General features: G+C 41.3%; 1 protein-coding gene and 1 pseudogene across 10 annotated transcripts in view; one reads left to right on the top strand and one right to left on the bottom strand.

Annotated features, from left to right (window-relative positions):
- Nucleotides 1-16,826, bottom strand: part of DENND5B (DENN domain containing 5B) — a 201,460-nt gene that overhangs the window by 76,377 nt on the left and 108,257 nt on the right. For all 10 annotated transcript variants that reach the window (XM_073020604.1, XM_007968100.3, XM_037990158.2 and 7 more), the window contains one exon: nt 169-356. In XM_073020604.1, coding sequence (XP_072876705.1) covers nt 169-356 — 188 coding nt within the window. The remainder of the gene's footprint in view (nt 1-168; nt 357-16,826) is intronic.
- On the top strand, nt 13,828-15,976 carry LOC140712846 (large ribosomal subunit protein uL30m pseudogene; annotated as a pseudogene).

The raw sequence follows: 16,826 nt of genomic DNA on the forward strand, positions 1-16,826 counted from the left end.
CATCAGGAGTCTGCATTCTATAGCTGAGGCTCTCCCCTAGCCATACTTGGAGATTTAGGAGAGTCAAAAAGACAGATAAAATTTGGACAAAGACAATGTGATCTAGCAAAAGTCGCCTTGACCTAAATCAGCAAACAGCAAATGCTTCACCATTCATTGTAGTTTTACCTCTTGAGGAAGTTCTAGTTTAGAACGGTCAGTTCCTTCTTTTGACTGAAGGCCCATCAGATAAGGGACAGGAGCATCAAGAAAATGTAGCAGAGAAGCAGGTAGGATGGGCACATAAACATGTTGCCATTGAAACGGGAACAAAAGTGTGGTGATGCCTTCCGCCACAGTCATCAGGCGTTGATAATCTGCACAGAACAAGGAAAAACGGAGGGGAAGAGTGCAAGGAAAAACATAATCACTTCATTAGGCTGGAAAATGTGGATTTTAAGAAAAAAATTTCTGCGTTAAAAGTAAATATTTCTTTATGATCATGCAGAAAATAGCTCAGTTCTATTCCACTATAATTAAATAATTAAATGATTTCATTTGAATAGTTTTAAGGGAGTGTGGGTAGGTGGGAAACATCATCACACTCTTTGCTTCTTAAAATCATGGGTAGGCGAACTTATATTCTCTAAAAGTGTGGCGAAATCAAAACTAATAAAACTGCTCTTGGCATTTATCCCACTAAAAATGTACAAGATACAGTGTAACATTATTATGATGATGATTTTTGAGATGAAGTCTCACTTTGTTGCCCGGGCTGCAGTGCAATGGTGCGATCTCAGCTCACTGCAACCTCCACATCTTGGATTCAAGCGATTCTCCTGCCTCAGCCTCCCAAGTAGCTGAGATTATAGGCACCCACCACCACACCAGGCTAATTTTTGTATTTTTCGTAGAGATGGGGATTCTCCATGTTGGCCAGGGTGGTCTTGAACTCTTGACCTCAAGCAATCTGCCCATCTCAGCCTCCCAAAGTGCTGGGATTACAGGCGTGAGCTACTGCGCCCGGCCAGTATAACATTTTTGGTCACTTCTTTATACATGCATGCTCACACAATTCCCAATTCAGAGGCATTTTTCTTTCTCTCTTTTTTTTTTTTTTTTTTTTTTTTTTTTGAGACAGTCTTGCCCTGTTAACCAGGCTGGAGTGCAGTGGCATGATCTCAGCTTATGGCAACCTCTGTCAGAGGCTTTACTCTTATACGGTATATATGGCGTGGCTATAGCTTTTGGTTAGCTGATTATACTTATTTTAGCCTTTACTTTGGGAGTACAAGAAGTCAAACAGATACATACATTCATAGTCACACTTCCTATGTCTACCCCAACCACAAAACTATCACAGCTGGGTATTCCTGAGTTAACAGAAAATTAAGGATTAGTGTTTTTGTTATGTTTTATTTACATGAACTTATTAGTTTATCAAATTTAAAAGTTCCCCACAATAGTAATGTAGCCTTTTAAACCACTCTGCAACGGCTGCTTTATACTTACGTATGTCCACAATTCCTATTTAAATGTTTAGAAGTAGATACGTTGGCCAGGCGCGGTGGCTCACGCCTGTAATCCCAGCACTTTGGGGATCACAAGGTGATCCGCCAAGGTGGGCGGATCGCAAGGTCAGAAATTCGAGACTATCCTGGCTAACATGATGAAACCCCATCTCTACTAAAAATACAAAAAATTAGCCAGGCGTGGTGGCGGGCGCCTGTAGTCCCAGCTACTCGGGAGGCTGAGGCAGGAGAATGGCGTGAACCCAGGAGGCGGAACTTGCAGTGAGCCAAGATCGTGCCACTGCACTCCAGCCTGGGCTACAGAGCGAGACTCTGTCTCAAAAAAAAAAAAAGAGGTAGATGTTTTAGAATTCAGATTTTTTAATTTAGAAAAGCAATATGGTGCATATACCACATACATGAACTATCTAGGGCAGTATCCTATAATCAAATACATTAGAATTTCTGTAGCAAACCATATATGTCCCAGTAGGACAGATAATCAAAGAATATGAATAGGGTCACTCTGGTTCAGGTCTGGTTTTGCTGATGAATTGAGTTACAAAAAGAATGTTTGGTTTTTAGAACTTTTTGGATTTAAGAATTGAAGACAATGGATTGTGAGCTTGTAATAATCCTTTCACAGAATCCATTGTGAACAAATACAGTAAAATCTTTGGGAGGAAGAATTTAGGGGAGTCTTTTAAAAAAGGTTAAGGAAATGATCAGATGTTGAGTCACATCAACTCAAAGACCTGACCAAGCATAAACAGGATGTTTTACATTTAAATTTTTTCTTGTGTCATTTTATAATTTTAAATGACTACCTTTTTGGTAATGAATCATCAGTTATCCACAGCCCAAGTTTACTTAAAATTTTCCTTATTTGATTCATAAAGATTCAAATTTTAGGTGAAAACCTGTTTACAGGAATAACTTCTAAAACAAACACCAGGTGGCCTGAAAGGTAGGGGTCAGCCATACAAGCACAAAGAGCTAATAACCTAATTACCTAGGGTGGACACACACATTTTATCAGCTGAGGCCCACTGAAGAAGCTAGGCTGAGACAGCTGGCACTCTCTGTGCAGGTGAGGCGGGTAGTAGAGGAGACCAGACAATCAGTTCCTACCACTCTGCTAGGAACAATCAGGTAGATGTTTGAACTGTAGGCAATAAGGGTCTTTTATCCCAGGGGCGGAGATGGGGTGAGGATGAAAAGTTGACCTGAAACCCCTGAAGTCAGCTGGATGCCCCCTAGGTGTAGAAACTGTGCCCTAATTAGAACTAACTGAAGTTCTGCACCGTCACAGGACTCGATTATGGCCCCTGGCCCCTGTACTGTCTCTCCTCTTTGTGAGTTTCCTAAGGACAGAGTGGCACCCATTTTCTCTGGTTCTACCCATAAAGCACAGGGCCTACTTCACACCCAGTGTGGACTAACACTTACTGACACTACTAAATGTTATGTTTTTTTTCCTCTTAATTTCAACAAAATCCTAACAAAATACCAAAAAAGGCTGGCCAGGCGCAGTGGCTCATGCCTGCGATCCCAGTACTTTGGGAGACTGAGGTGGGAGGATCACCTGAGGTCAGGAGTTAGAGGCCAGTCTGGTCAACATGGTGAAACCCTGTCTCTACTAAAAATACAAAAACTAGCAGGGCATGGTGGCAGGCACCTGTAATCCCAGTTACCTGGGGGGCTGAGGCAGGAGAATTGCTTGAACCCAGGAGACAGAGGTTGCAGTGAGCCTGGATTGTGCCACTGCACTCCAGCCTGGGCAACAGCAAGACTCCATTTCAGATGAAAAAAAAGAAAAGAAAAGCCAAGCACAACATCTGTAATCCCAGCACTTTGAGAGGCCAAGGCAGGTGAATCACCTGAGGCCAGGAGTTCAAGACAAGCCTGCCCATCATGGCAAAACCCCATCTCTAGTAAAAATACAAAAATTAGGCATAGTGGCACATGCCTGTAATCTCAGCTACTTAGGAAGCTGAGGCACGAGAATCGCCTGAATCCAGGAGGCAGAGGTTGCAGTGAGCTGAGATCACACCACTGCACTCCAGGCCTGGGTGACAGAGTAAGATTCTGTCTCAAAAAACCAAAAAAACACACAAACAAAAAATACTCAACAACAAAAACCCACCAGGAGTAGGAAGAGACAATTATGTACAGTTACAGACCATGAAGACGAAATCCAGAGAAATCTCCTTAGATTCTACTCTGTGGTCATCATTTCAACCAAGGATTGGGGCCTTTTATATTCTTGTAACCTCAGTATTTACCACAGTATCTGACATATAATAGAGGCCAAAACAGTATTTTTGAACGAATAGATGATGAGTGGGAAAAGAATATATATAATTTTGCTAGATAGCTATAACTTAAAAAGACATGCTTAGATTTTATTCCATCCCTGTGTTGTGGGTGTTCTATGTCTATTCTTCTTTCCAGTTCTGCATTCTCTTCAAGACTAGTTGAAGTACCACACACATTTTTTCTTTTCTGAGATGGAGTTTTCACTCTTGCTGCCCAGGCTGGATCTCAGCTCACTGCAACCTCCACCTCCTGAGTTCAAGCGATTCTCCTGCCTCACTCAGCTTGCAGTCCATGTTTTCACAGGCCCTGTGCCTCTTGTATATTGTTTTCCTCTGCCCAGAATATCCCTTCCTCTCGCACTGCCTGACTAGGTTCCACTTTTTCCTCAGGCAATTGTTTCTTTGGAAAGCCTTTCCTAACACTTCTTATCACCACCAGGCTACTATCTACATGCTTCAACAGTACCCTATCTGTATTTCCATCACAGGAATTATTCATCTCACTAAAACATTACAATTCTGTCATAATTCTGTCTTTATGGTTTCTCTTCCCCAATACACCATCATCTCCTACAGAGCAATATCTGTATTCTTCTTTTTATTTATTTTTGGAGACAGGGTCTCACTCTTTCATCTAGGCCGGAGTGCAGTGGTGCAGTCTTGGCTCACTGCAGCCTCTGCCTCCCATGTTCAAGCGATTCTCATACCTCACCCTCCCAAGTAGCTTGTATTACAGCTGTACACCACCACACCCAGTTTTTTGTGTTTTTTGTAGAATGGAGTTTCGCCATGTTGGCCAGGCTGGTCTTGAACTCCTGACCTCAAGTGATCTGCCTGCCTCCGCCTCCCAAAGTGCTGAGATTACAGGCATGAGCCACTGCGCCTGGACGTATCTGTATTTTTAATCTTAGAATTGTTAATATTCAACACGTGACCTACTACATGGTCAGTAGCCAGTAAATATGCTTTGGGAAATTAATATGTTAACATCCAAGGCATGTAAAATGAAATAAAAGTAGACATTAAAAAATTATGCTTGACTATATTACACAATAAAAACATACTGTCAAGAATTTGCCTAGTGGTGGCTCTGGCACAGATCCCAAGGTGGCAATGGCCTCTGCTGCCGCAGTCCCTGCCATGCTGTCCACTAGCATTACTGTGGAGAATAAGATCAGCCCCTCGAGGGCAACAGACGGGGATGGGTCTGGAGCTGCAGCTGGCGGCACAGGAACCATGGTGGTGCAGATCAGGAGCTGTGTCTAGCAAGCTTTATGCCTTGCCAAGCACTGCCAATGGAGATGTGAAGCTGCTGGTGGTATTCAGCATGCCTCTGGTAGACTTCCTGATGTAGCTGGAAGATTATACACTTATGATCCTGGATGCTGTGACTGACTACTTTTTATTTTTATTTTTGAGACAGAATCTCACTCTGTTGCCCAGACTGGAGTGCAGTGGCATGAACTTGGCTCACAGCGACCTCTGCCTCCCAGGTTCAAGTGGTTCTCCTGCCTCAGCCTCCCCAGCAGCTGGGATTACAGGCGCATGCCACCAGGCCTGGCTAATTTTTGTATTTTTGTAGAGATGGGGTTTCACCATGTTGGCCAGGTTAGTCTCAAACTCCTGACCTCAAGTAATCCGCCTGTCTCAGCCTTCCAAAGTGCAGGGATTACAGGCGTGAGCCATGCACCCGGCCCAATGTGACTATTATCTGAATTACGTTGGCTTTGAGGTCTCAGACACATGCATAACTTGGTTTATCTCCCCAGTTTCACAGAAATTTATCTCAGGCATTGCCAACAATGACTTACAGCACTGGAAAATGAAAGGCACAGCCTCTGGCAGCTCCTGAAGTAAGAGCAAAGACTAATCATGGAGTACTTGACCCCTGTCCTCAGTATGACATCAATGTGGGGCCACCACACCACCTAAGCCACCCAACCTAAACATGTTTGTCTGTAACAAGCTTCACTGTGACCAAAAATGTCAAAGAAAGGGCTAATTATAGATTAAACACAGGCAAAGAGAGAATTCATAAAGTAGGAGACAGATGTGGAGAAATTACCCAGAATGCAGCACAGAGACACACAGAAAATGGGAATGAGGCCGGGTGTGGTGGCTCATGCCTGTAATCTCAGCACTTTGGGAAGCCAAGGCGGGTGGATCACAAAGTCAAGAGATCGAGACCATCCTGGTCAAAATGGTGAAACCCCATCTCTACTAAAAATACAAAAATTAGCTGGGCGTGGTGGCATGTGCCTGTAGTCCCAGCTACTCAGGAGGCTGAGACAGGACAACTGCTTGAACCCGGGAGGAAGAGGTTACAGTGAGCAGAGTTCACATCACTGCACTCCATCCTGGGTGACAGAGTGAGACTCTGTCTCAAAACAACAACAACAACAACAACAACAACAAAGACGTTTAATTAGAGTTTCAGGAGGATTAAAAAAAGATACATCAAAGCAATATTTACCAAGATAGTCGAGAATTTTCCAAAATGGGTAAACGACATTAATTCTTAAATTTCAGGAAACATAATGAATCACAAGCAGAACAAATAAAGCAAGCCTCATTCAGATAAATCAGTCACAATATTGGACACCAAAGACAGAAAATCTTAAATATAACCAGAGTTGAAACAACAGATTTCTGGCTAATGAATAACAATGACAGTCATTCATTAGAACGACATTAGAAGTGATAGCTGACTTCTCAACAGCAACACAGGAAACCAGAAGATGATAGAATATTATCCTCAGAGTACTAAGAGAAAAAAAAAAACCTTTTAACATAGAATTTAACATCCAATGAACTATTTAAGATGACAGAATATTATCCTCAGTGTATTAAGAGCCGAAAAAGAAAAACTTTTAATATAGAATTTAATATCCGACGAACTATTTTTCAAAAACAAGGAGAAAACAAAATCTAACAGAGAAAGCTACCTCAGGAAAGGAACTTCTAAGAATACATGTTAGGAAGAAGACTGATCTCAGAAGAAATCTCTAAGATTGAAATAAAATTGTGAATTTTCAAAAAATAATAACTGAGGCTGGGTACAGTGGCTCACACCTATAATCCAAGCACTTTGGGAGGCTGAGGCAGAGGACTGCTTGAGCCTAGGACTTCATGAGCAGCCTGGACAAGATAGTGAGACCCCCATCTCTACCAAAAAAAAAAAAAAAAAAATTAGCCCAGTTTGGTGGCGTGTGCCTGTAGTCCCAGCTATCAGGAGGCTGAGGCAGTAGGATCGCTTGAGTCCAGGAGTTCAAGGATGCAATGAGTTATGGTTGCATCACTGCACTCCAGCCTAGGTAACAGAGTGAGACCTTGTTTCAAAGAAAAACAAAATAAGGTCACTATGAGTAAATTTAAACAAAACCAAGTGTATAGAATAAAAATGTCTAATTTGAGGGATTACTAAAACTGAACAATCATAACAAGTAAGCCAGCATGGAGTTAAAGCATTTTATAGTATCTGTAAAGTTTCTATAACATAAGAGTAACTGTTCATGTTAAAATCTCAAAATTTACCATTAAGAGCATATAACATCTAAACAGAAAAAACTACAATGAGAAAAAAGTTTAAATCAATTCAAAACATCAAAAACAGAGAGAGAGAGAGAGAAAAGCAAGACAAATGGCCAAAATAAATGAAAATTTAAAAATTCTTAGAACGAGCCAGGTATGGTGGCTCACACTTCTAATTCCAGAACTTTGAGAGGCCGAGGTGAAAGGATTGCTTGAGCCTAGGAGTTCCAGAACAGCCTGGGCAACATACGGAGATCCCCACCTTTAAAAAAAATTAAAAATTGGCCAGGTATGGTGGCGTGCACCTGTAGTCCCAGCTACAAGGGAGGTTGAGGTAGGAGGATGGCTTGAGCCTGAGAAGTTGAAGCTACAGTGAGCTGTGATCACACCACTGCATTCCAGTCTGGGTGACAAAGAAAGACTCTGTCTCAAAAAAATATATATATATTTTTAGAATTCAATGATAATGAAAATATCAGATACTAAGACTTGTGGGATGCACCTAACACAGGACTCAACTGCTTAAGATGCTGATTTTGGTGGGCAGGTGGGGAGAAAGAAAGGTTTAGTAAGCCCAAAGAAAGTAGCAGAAAGAAGTGAATAATAAAAATAAAACCATAAATTAATAAAACATAAAACAAAGGTACAGTAGAGGATACCAATGAAAGTAAAAGCTGGTTCTTTAAAAAGAGTAACAGGGCTGGGCACAATGGCTCATGCCTGTGATCCCAGCACTTTGGGAGGCCAACACAGGAGGATCGCTTGAGCCCAGGAGTTTGGGACTAGTCTGGCCAACACAGTGAGACCTTGTCATTTCAAAAAATAAAAAAAATGAGCCAGGCATGGTGGCATGCACCTGTAGTTCCAGCTACTTGGGAGGCTAAGGCAGGAGGATTGCCTGAGCCCAGGGAGGTCAAGACTGCAGTGAGCCTTGATCATGCTATTGCACTCCAGGATGGGCAACAGTGTGAGGCCCTGTCTCAAGAAACCAAACAAACAAAAAGAAGTAATATAATTGACAAACTTCAGGTAAAAATAACTGCGGAAAAGAGACTGCACGAACAGTATTAGGAATGAAAAGGAGGACAAAACTACAGATATAACAGGGGTCAAGAAAATAAGGAAATATTAAGACATTTTACTAATAAATTGAAAGCTTAATAAAAATTTTCTTAGAGAAAATAGTAAGGACAAAAATTTATTCAAGAAAAAAATAGAGGTGGCCAGGCGCACTGCCTCAGGCCTGTAATCCCAGCACTTTGGGAGGCCGAGGCAGGTGGATCACTGGAGGTCAGGAGTTCAAGACCAGCCTGGCCAACGTGATGAAACCTGTCTCTACTAAAAATACAAAAATTAGCTAGCTGTGGTGGCATGTGCCCATAATCCCAGCTACTCAGGAGGCTGAGGCAGGACAATCACCTGAACCCGGAGGCAGAGGTTGCAGTGAGCTGAGATCATGCCACTGCACTCTAGCCTGGGTGCAGAGCCAGACTCCATCGCAAAAAAAAAAAAAAAAAAAAAAAAAGAAAGAAGAAGAAATACAGAGGAGCTTCTGGACTGGCAAACACATTAAGGTGCTGGATAAGTCCAAGGAAAGCAGAGCAGCTCTGCACCCACCCCTACATGTACTTTTATACCTCTCTTCCATTTGGCTGTTCCTGAGTTGTATCCTTTACAATAAATCAGTTACAGTAAGTAAACTGCTTTCTTGAGTTCTGTGAATCATTCTGGGAATTTATAGAACTTGAGGGGTTGGGGGATGGTGGTGGAGAACCCCTGATGTTGCAGTCACCCAAGAAAAAATGTATGTGTCCTGGTGCTATGGTTTGGACATGGTAGTTTGGCCCCAATGCTGGAGGTGAGGTATTTGGGTCCTGGGGGTGGATCTCTCATGAATGGCTTTGTGCCATTCTCATGGTTGTGAGCGAGTAGTTTTCACTCTTACTTTCTATGAAAATTGGTTATTGAAAAGAGTCTGGCATCTCCCACCTCTCTCTTGCTTCCTTCCTCTTGCCATGTGATTCTGGCTCCCCTTCACCTCCTGCCATGAGTAGATGCTTCCCAAAGCCCTCATCAGAAGCAGATTCTAGCACATGCACAGAACTATGAGCCAAATAAACCTCTTTTCTTTTTTCTTTGAGACAGGGTCTCGCTCTGTCATGAGGCTGTAGTACAGTGACATAATCATGGCTCACTGCAGCCTCTAACTCCTGGGCTCAGGTGATCCTCCACCTCAGCCTCCCAAGTAGCTGGGACTACAGGCAAACACTACCATGCCTGGCTAATTTATTATTATATTATTATTTTTGAGATGGAGTTTTACTCTTGTTGCCCAGGCTGGAGTGCATTGGCACGATCTTGGCTCACAATGCAATCTCTGCCTCCAGGGTTCAAGCGATTCTCCTGCCTCAGCCTCCCGAGTAGCTGGGATTACAGGCATGCACCACCATGCCTGGCTAACTTTGTATTTTCAGTAGAGATGGGGTTTCTCCATGTTGGTCAGGCTGGTCTTGAACTCACAACGTCAGGTGATCCACCCACCTCGGCCTCCCAAAGTGTTGGGATTTACAGACATGAGCCACGGCACCCAGCCTGAAACGAAAGTCTTAATATAGCATTAACAAACGTTGCATGGACTATAAGGACCCTCAGATGGTTTCCCAACATTAAAGGGCCAAAACAAATCTGCTCTATTTGCCCCAGCATAGAGAAATTTTAAATGTAAGAAGGCAAGGATTACAGTTAGAAACATGATCTGGAATTGCTTGGGGATATAGTAAGGCAAATTAATCAAAATAAAGACTGACAAAAGGGCCAGGATACCTTGCTGAACTCCCAAAATCTAATGCACAGGAGTGGGTCAAATAATCAAGGGTTGGAGAAGTTTCTGGGGACTCATTTGAGAGCCTTATACGCTGTTACACCAAAATCTTTTGGTGAAGTCTTTTTAAAAAAAAAAAAAAAAAAAAAGATAGGGTCTTACTCTGTCACCCAGGCTGGAGTGCAGTAGCACAATCTCAGGTTACTGCAACCTCCACCTCTCAGGCTCAAGCGATCCTCCCACCTCAGCCCCTGTAGTAGCTGAGACTACAGGTGCACACCACTATGCCTGGCTAATTTTTGTATTTTAGTAGAGATGGGGTTTTGCCATGTTGCCCAGACTGGTCTCAAACTCCTGGGCTCAAGTGATCTTCCCGCCTCAAACTCCCAAAGTGTTGGGATTACAGGCACGAGCCACTGCCTCAATACAGTGGCTTGCAGCCTTAGTGCAGACTACAATTAGAATGATAATATATTAAAGTGTTAAAGTTGACAGAATTAAGGAGGAAGTCTGAATGAAATTGGAACATTTAAACAGACTTTACCTAAATGTTTCATGGGAGTGGATCTTACGTTTGACTGTTTCACCCCATTTCTCCTACCTAGTACAGTAAAACAGAGGACACAGTGTCAATCTACCCTTCAAGCAATATTAATTGGGCATGCTAAATGGGAATGAATTAGATTGCCTGAGCTCACACAGGGTAGAACAGAGAAGCTGGAGCACTGGTACAAATTCTCTGTATGTGGAGTGTGGGCTAGGGCTATGTCAAAAGCCTGTGAGTGCCTCCCAGTGACAACTATCAGGGTGCTGGACTACAGAATTTCCATTTGAGGGGCAATTACTAAGTATGCTATTGGATATTGATTTAAAGTGCCCCTATGGCTGAAGGACATAAAATAATGCTGAAACTTGAAATATCCATGGTATCTAGGGGGATTTTGGAAAAACACTCAAATGGGAGAGGACACTGCCCAAAAGAGTTCCCTAATGAAAAAGAAATGGTTTATACTGGATCTTGTTACCAGAGGAATGCAAGGAAGAGAGTCTCACATATAGGGAGCCTCTTTTTCCCTAGGACTGACTTTGGAACTGTAAGAGAAGCTTCTGCATTTAATTGTCACTTGGACAATGCACTATAAACACCTCTCAGTTGACCAACAAAGTACTGCTTGGTTTATGGATGGCAGTTCCAAGGAGAATGATGATGTTCGCTTCAGCATGCCTAGCAATTTGTGATGAGAAAGCTCCCAACTTTTTCAAGAAAACTTCAAGTAGCTTCCACTTTCTGACAAGGTTAATTCACATATGACTCAGAGGGATGAAAGAACAGAGGGATGGCAGAGGAGCACTGCAAAGGCACACAGGCATGCAGTGTGGTGTGGGCGGTGGGTAGTGGTTTATTTCAACTATGAAGAACCAAAGGAGGTAAGCAAGGCCCAAAAATGTTCTTTAGACTTTTGTACTGGTATCAAAAGCTAGACATTGGTGCTTAAATTCCCCTTTTATTCTTCCACTAGTTATTTGAAAAAAGTATCATACTCTGATTTTCATACTGAGCTGCTCCAGGTATTTCCCAATTGCAGAACAAAGTGCCCATTTCTGATCTGGGGTCCTAGAAAAGAGCCTTCACATCCTGGGTACGTAATTTCTAGCTAGTTATCACTGCAAAGTGACAGTGATATACACACTTCCTAAATAACAGATTGAATTGGTTTAAATGGGCTGTGGATCGGAATTTCAAATCAGTCTAGAAGGACATTTTCATCACTGAAATCCATGTACTTTGATTCACTTTGGGTTTTCATGGTAATTCTTCAGCACATGCAATGTTTTCAAATTTATGGCATAGCTTTATCAGTGAGTAAGAAATGAAGTATCACATGTTATTAGAACTCCCTTAACACAGTTAAGAAGAGTAAAGGAGGGCACCCAAGTACAAATCAACATAAGCACTCTTATTTCATTCATTTAAATATTTCTCTCTAATAAAAGAGACATTGTCTATTAAAATCTAGATTTACACAGAGCTTTCATTTTATACTCTACAATTATTTCACATGACACCTTTACAATAGACTCACAGAATGAGTTAATCATTTAAAAATAAATACTGAGATGGATAAGGAGAGGTTAAGTGTAGTGCCCAATACAGTTAACACAGTGGTTAAGCATCTGAAAAAAGACTGATGAAACCCAATTCTTAGTAGTACCATACTACTTACTAGCTGTATCATCTTGGGCAGATTACTTAGTTTCCCCAAGCCTCAATCTCTTCCTCAACAAAAAATGCAGAACAGTACTAACTCACTGTTGAGAGGATTAAATGTAGGGAAAAGATCCAAAATATACAATGCCTTTTTGTAGCACAATTCCTAACATAGAGTGATTTTAGTGAATGGTTATAAATTTACTTTATGGAAATTTTTTGGGGTATGACACTTTAAATTTTTAAAAAACCCAGTTCTATAATCTAGGGATTCACTCTGTTGTTCTCAGCATACAGATTACAAAAATATACTCAGAGTATAAAACCATATCCATAAATGCTTATTCTTCTTCATTTGAAACTGAAATAAATTAGTAGATATTAATGAACTAAAACCCCTGAATAGACTCGATAAACCAAACGGGACAAGCTAAGCAGTGGCTCACACCTGTAAACCCTGAACTTTGGGAAGCTGAGGCAGAAGGATCACCTGAGCCCAGGAGTTTCAAACAAGCCTGGGCAGTGTAGTGAGACTTCATCTCTACTAAAAATAAAAAAAATTAGTCAGGTGTGGTAATGCATGCCTGCAGTCCCAGCTACTCAGGAGGCTGAGGGGTGAAGGTTGCTTGAGCCCTGGAGTTTGAGGTTGCAGTGAGCTACGATCATGTTGCTGCATTCCAGCCTGGGCACCAGAGTGAGACCCTGTCTCAAAACAAACAAACAAAAAAAGAGCAGAAATAGGAGAGCTCAGGACAGATCACAAACGGTGAGACATAAAGTGCTACTTAAAAGAGGAAGTGTGGGCCGGGCGCGGTGGCTTATGCCTATAATCCCAGAACTTTGGGAGACTGAGGCAGGCAGATTACCTAGGGTCAGGAGTTTGAGACCAGCCTAGCCAACATGGCAAAACCTCATCTCTACTAAAAATACAAAATTAGCCAGGCATGGTGGTGCGTGCCTGTACTCCCAGGTACTTGGGAGGCTGAGGCACGAGAATCGCTTGAACCCAGGAGGTAGAAGTTGCAATGAGCTGAGATAACGCCACTGCACTCCAGCCTGGGCAACAGAGCGAGACTCCATCTCAATAAAAAGTAAAATAAAAATAAAAAATAAAAGAGGAAGTGTGATAATGGAAGGTTTTGGGTTTTTTTTGGTTTGTTTTTTGCCTTCTAAAAAAAGCATGGTACACAATATAAAAGAACATATGTTAGGTTCTTTGGAATAAACTCTTGACTATATCATTTAAAAAGGTTTTATGTTAAATGTAGTAATATGTTGAACCTTCATAACTCAGAGATAAGTATAATTTATAGAAGATTATATGGGACTAATAAAACTAGTAATTATTATAATAGCATCAGCTATAATTTAGTCAGTGTCAATTATACCCTAAGTATTTTATACAGGTTTTCTTATTTAATTGTCATAATAAATCAGTGAGAAAGGAGAAAAAAAAAATCCAAACTATTATCCCTATAGAGATGAGGCAACTGTCACACAGGAGGATTACCTAACTCACTCATGGGTATAGTTAATGAATGATAGAGTAGATATTTGAACCCAGGATTGTTATGACTTCACAAACCAATACTCTAAACCAGGCATGGTGGTATGTGCCTGCAGTCTCAACTACTCGGGAGGCTGAGGTGGGAGGATGCTGTGAGCTGAGGAGTTTGAGGCTGCAGTGTGCTATGACTGTGCCTGTGAATACGCTGTACTCCATTCTGGGCAACACAGTGAGACCCCATCTCTAAAAATTAAAGGCAAAACCAAAGAACCCACCCACCCCCAATATTCTTTCTAACCCAAATTGCTTCTGTAGGCAGAACATAAATAAATCGAACTTTAAGATTAAGAAAATGGCCTTTAAGATTTCTTCTAAGTCTAAAGTTTTTTTTTCGGCCTGGCACAGTGGCTCACACCTGTAATCCCAGCACTTTGGGAGACTGAGGTGAGTGGATCATGAGGGTCAGGAGTTCAAGACCAGCCTGACCAACATGGTGAAAACCCTGTCTCTATTAAAAACACAAAAATTAGCTGGGTGTGGTGGTACACACCTGTAGTCCCAGCTACTTGGGAAGCTGAGGCAGGAGAATCGTTTGAACCTGGGAGGTGTAGGTTGCAGTGAGCCAAGATCGTGCCACTGCACTCCAGTCTGGGTGACAGGGCGAGACTCTGTCTTTAAAAAAAAAAAAGGAAGTTATTTTTTTCTAATGGGCTAAAACATCAGAAGGTATTAAGCTCCAAGCCTCTGCCCCTTCTAGTTATTCTCTAATCCCTACCCTATTCAAGGGGAAAAAAAGGAAGAAAGGAAGAGAGAATTACTTAAAGTAAAATTTTCAGATGCAAAAAGGTGATCTGTAAGTAATGATGGAAAGAGTGAGTCCTCAGTTTCTGCTGCTGGGAAGTCCTCAGCTTCTTCGTGCTGAATATTTAGCAGATGCTGCCTCTAAAGAGAACAGTCACTACACTTATGGCAGGGATTTTGCTCTCAGTAGCTCAAGAGGCAAAATGAACTACAGACTGGGACAAAAGGTGTGAAGTCTCTCATTTACATAGATTTGATTCATCACAAATTTACCAGGTCAAGATTTCCATATCAAGTGTTTCAACCTTCACTTGCAGATCATGAAAAATATGATGGAGATCCACAGAATCTTCAGAAACTGCATGTTGTTACCAGAATAAAAAGTACAAAAAGGTGTCCATATATTGGGAAAAATATATAATAAAGATGCTCAGATTAGAAAACACACATACCCCTCAAGTTCACAAGCATATCTCTTAAGTGAATGCAAAACTGAAAGTGGTTAAACAGTAAGAATCAAGCCCCTGAAGTTGCCACAAGGACTTCCAACTGAGGAGGACATGTCTAAGCTCTGCCTCAAGAGCACTGGGGAATTAGTGCAGTGGCATCTGAAATCTGTGGAGCAGAAAGCAATTAAGTCCTAATGCCCGAGGAGATTCAGATTAAAAAATGGAAAATTTTTTTTATTTAAAGATGATGAGAAAGTGTTTCATTAAAACATATGTTAAATATATATAAAAAAAGAAAGTGGGCGAAAGAAGAAAGGAAGAAATTTAGATTGGTCATTAGAGAATAACTTCCTGACAAGAAAAATTGAGACATGGAACACATTATCAAAGAACATTATGTTGGATAAACTGAAGAAAATACAACCTTGTGAAGGGCTGTCAACACACAAATAGTGTCAACATACACACAAGATGGGGAAGTACAAATATAGTCTACTTGGCTCAGCCCCACTTATAATTTAAAATAGAAAAATAAAAAAAGGAAAGTGGTAAAATAAACTTGACGGCACCAGTCACGACTGCACTACAATTCTGCCAGCTTAAATACAAGTTAGCAAAATGCTAACCCCAGGCGGGTGCAATGCTTCATGCCTGTAATTCCAGCACTTTGGGAGGCCAAGGTGGGAGGATCATTTGAGCCCAGGATTTTGAGACCAGCCGGGGCAACACAGTGAGAGTTCATCTCTACAAAAAATAAAAAATTAGCTGATGTGGTGGCACATTTCTATAGTACCAGCTACTCAGGAGGGTGAGGTGGGAAGACAGCTTGAGCACGGGAGGCTGAGGTTGCAGTGACCCATAATTGCACTACTGCACTCCAGCCTGGGTGACAGAGTGAGAACTTGTCTTAAAAAAAAAAAAAAAAAAAAAAAAAAAAAAGAATCCAAACATTTGTGCAACATTTTTTTGAAGAATCTATCAGTGCACAGGTACTATTTTATAATTTCCTTCAATTCACTACCCATTATGACATAGCATCTCTATTTTCTCTACATATTCATATTCAGATGAGAACTAGTATCCTAGTCTAGGCTCAACATTAGTCATCACAAATGTACTGGTAAAATAAAATCCATAGTTTGTAAGTTTCTTAATATGTGTTGGAAGAACTCTGAATGAAAGATACCACAAAGATAACTTCCTTCTGAGAGTAAAAAACAAAAACAAAAAAACAAAAAAACCACACACACACAACTCTGGCAGAATTGTTAGACCTGGGAAAGTCATCTGTCTCATGCCTGCTCACCTTTTCTCTCACTCAGATGAAATGCTCCCCCAGGCAAAGATCCAAAGTTGATTGCCTCAGGAAGCTGCAGAGTCAATGATTTCATTTATCCTTTTTCAATGTTTGCTGAATTTTGATGTGAACCTTTACCAATCTACAAAGAATGGGAAGTCTACACGTTTCTAGTAGTAACAGAATTCTCTCACTCTCATTATGAAGAAGAAAAAATGTTTTCTTAATGACGATTATATATTATCAGGAAAAAAGAGCTATTTCCATTAAGAACTAAATATGCCCAAATCAGCGAAGTTAACACATGTGTTCCTTCCTACTTCTCTCTGCAGTCACTGACTGCCGCCTCAAAGAGAAACAGCACAGTCACATCTCAGCCTTTGGCCCCACCATACCTGCTCCC

Source organism: Chlorocebus sabaeus, chromosome 11 (genome assembly GCF_047675955.1).
Source record: "Chlorocebus sabaeus isolate Y175 chromosome 11, mChlSab1.0.hap1, whole genome shotgun sequence".
Lineage (NCBI taxonomy): Eukaryota > Metazoa > Chordata > Mammalia > Primates > Cercopithecidae > Chlorocebus > Chlorocebus sabaeus.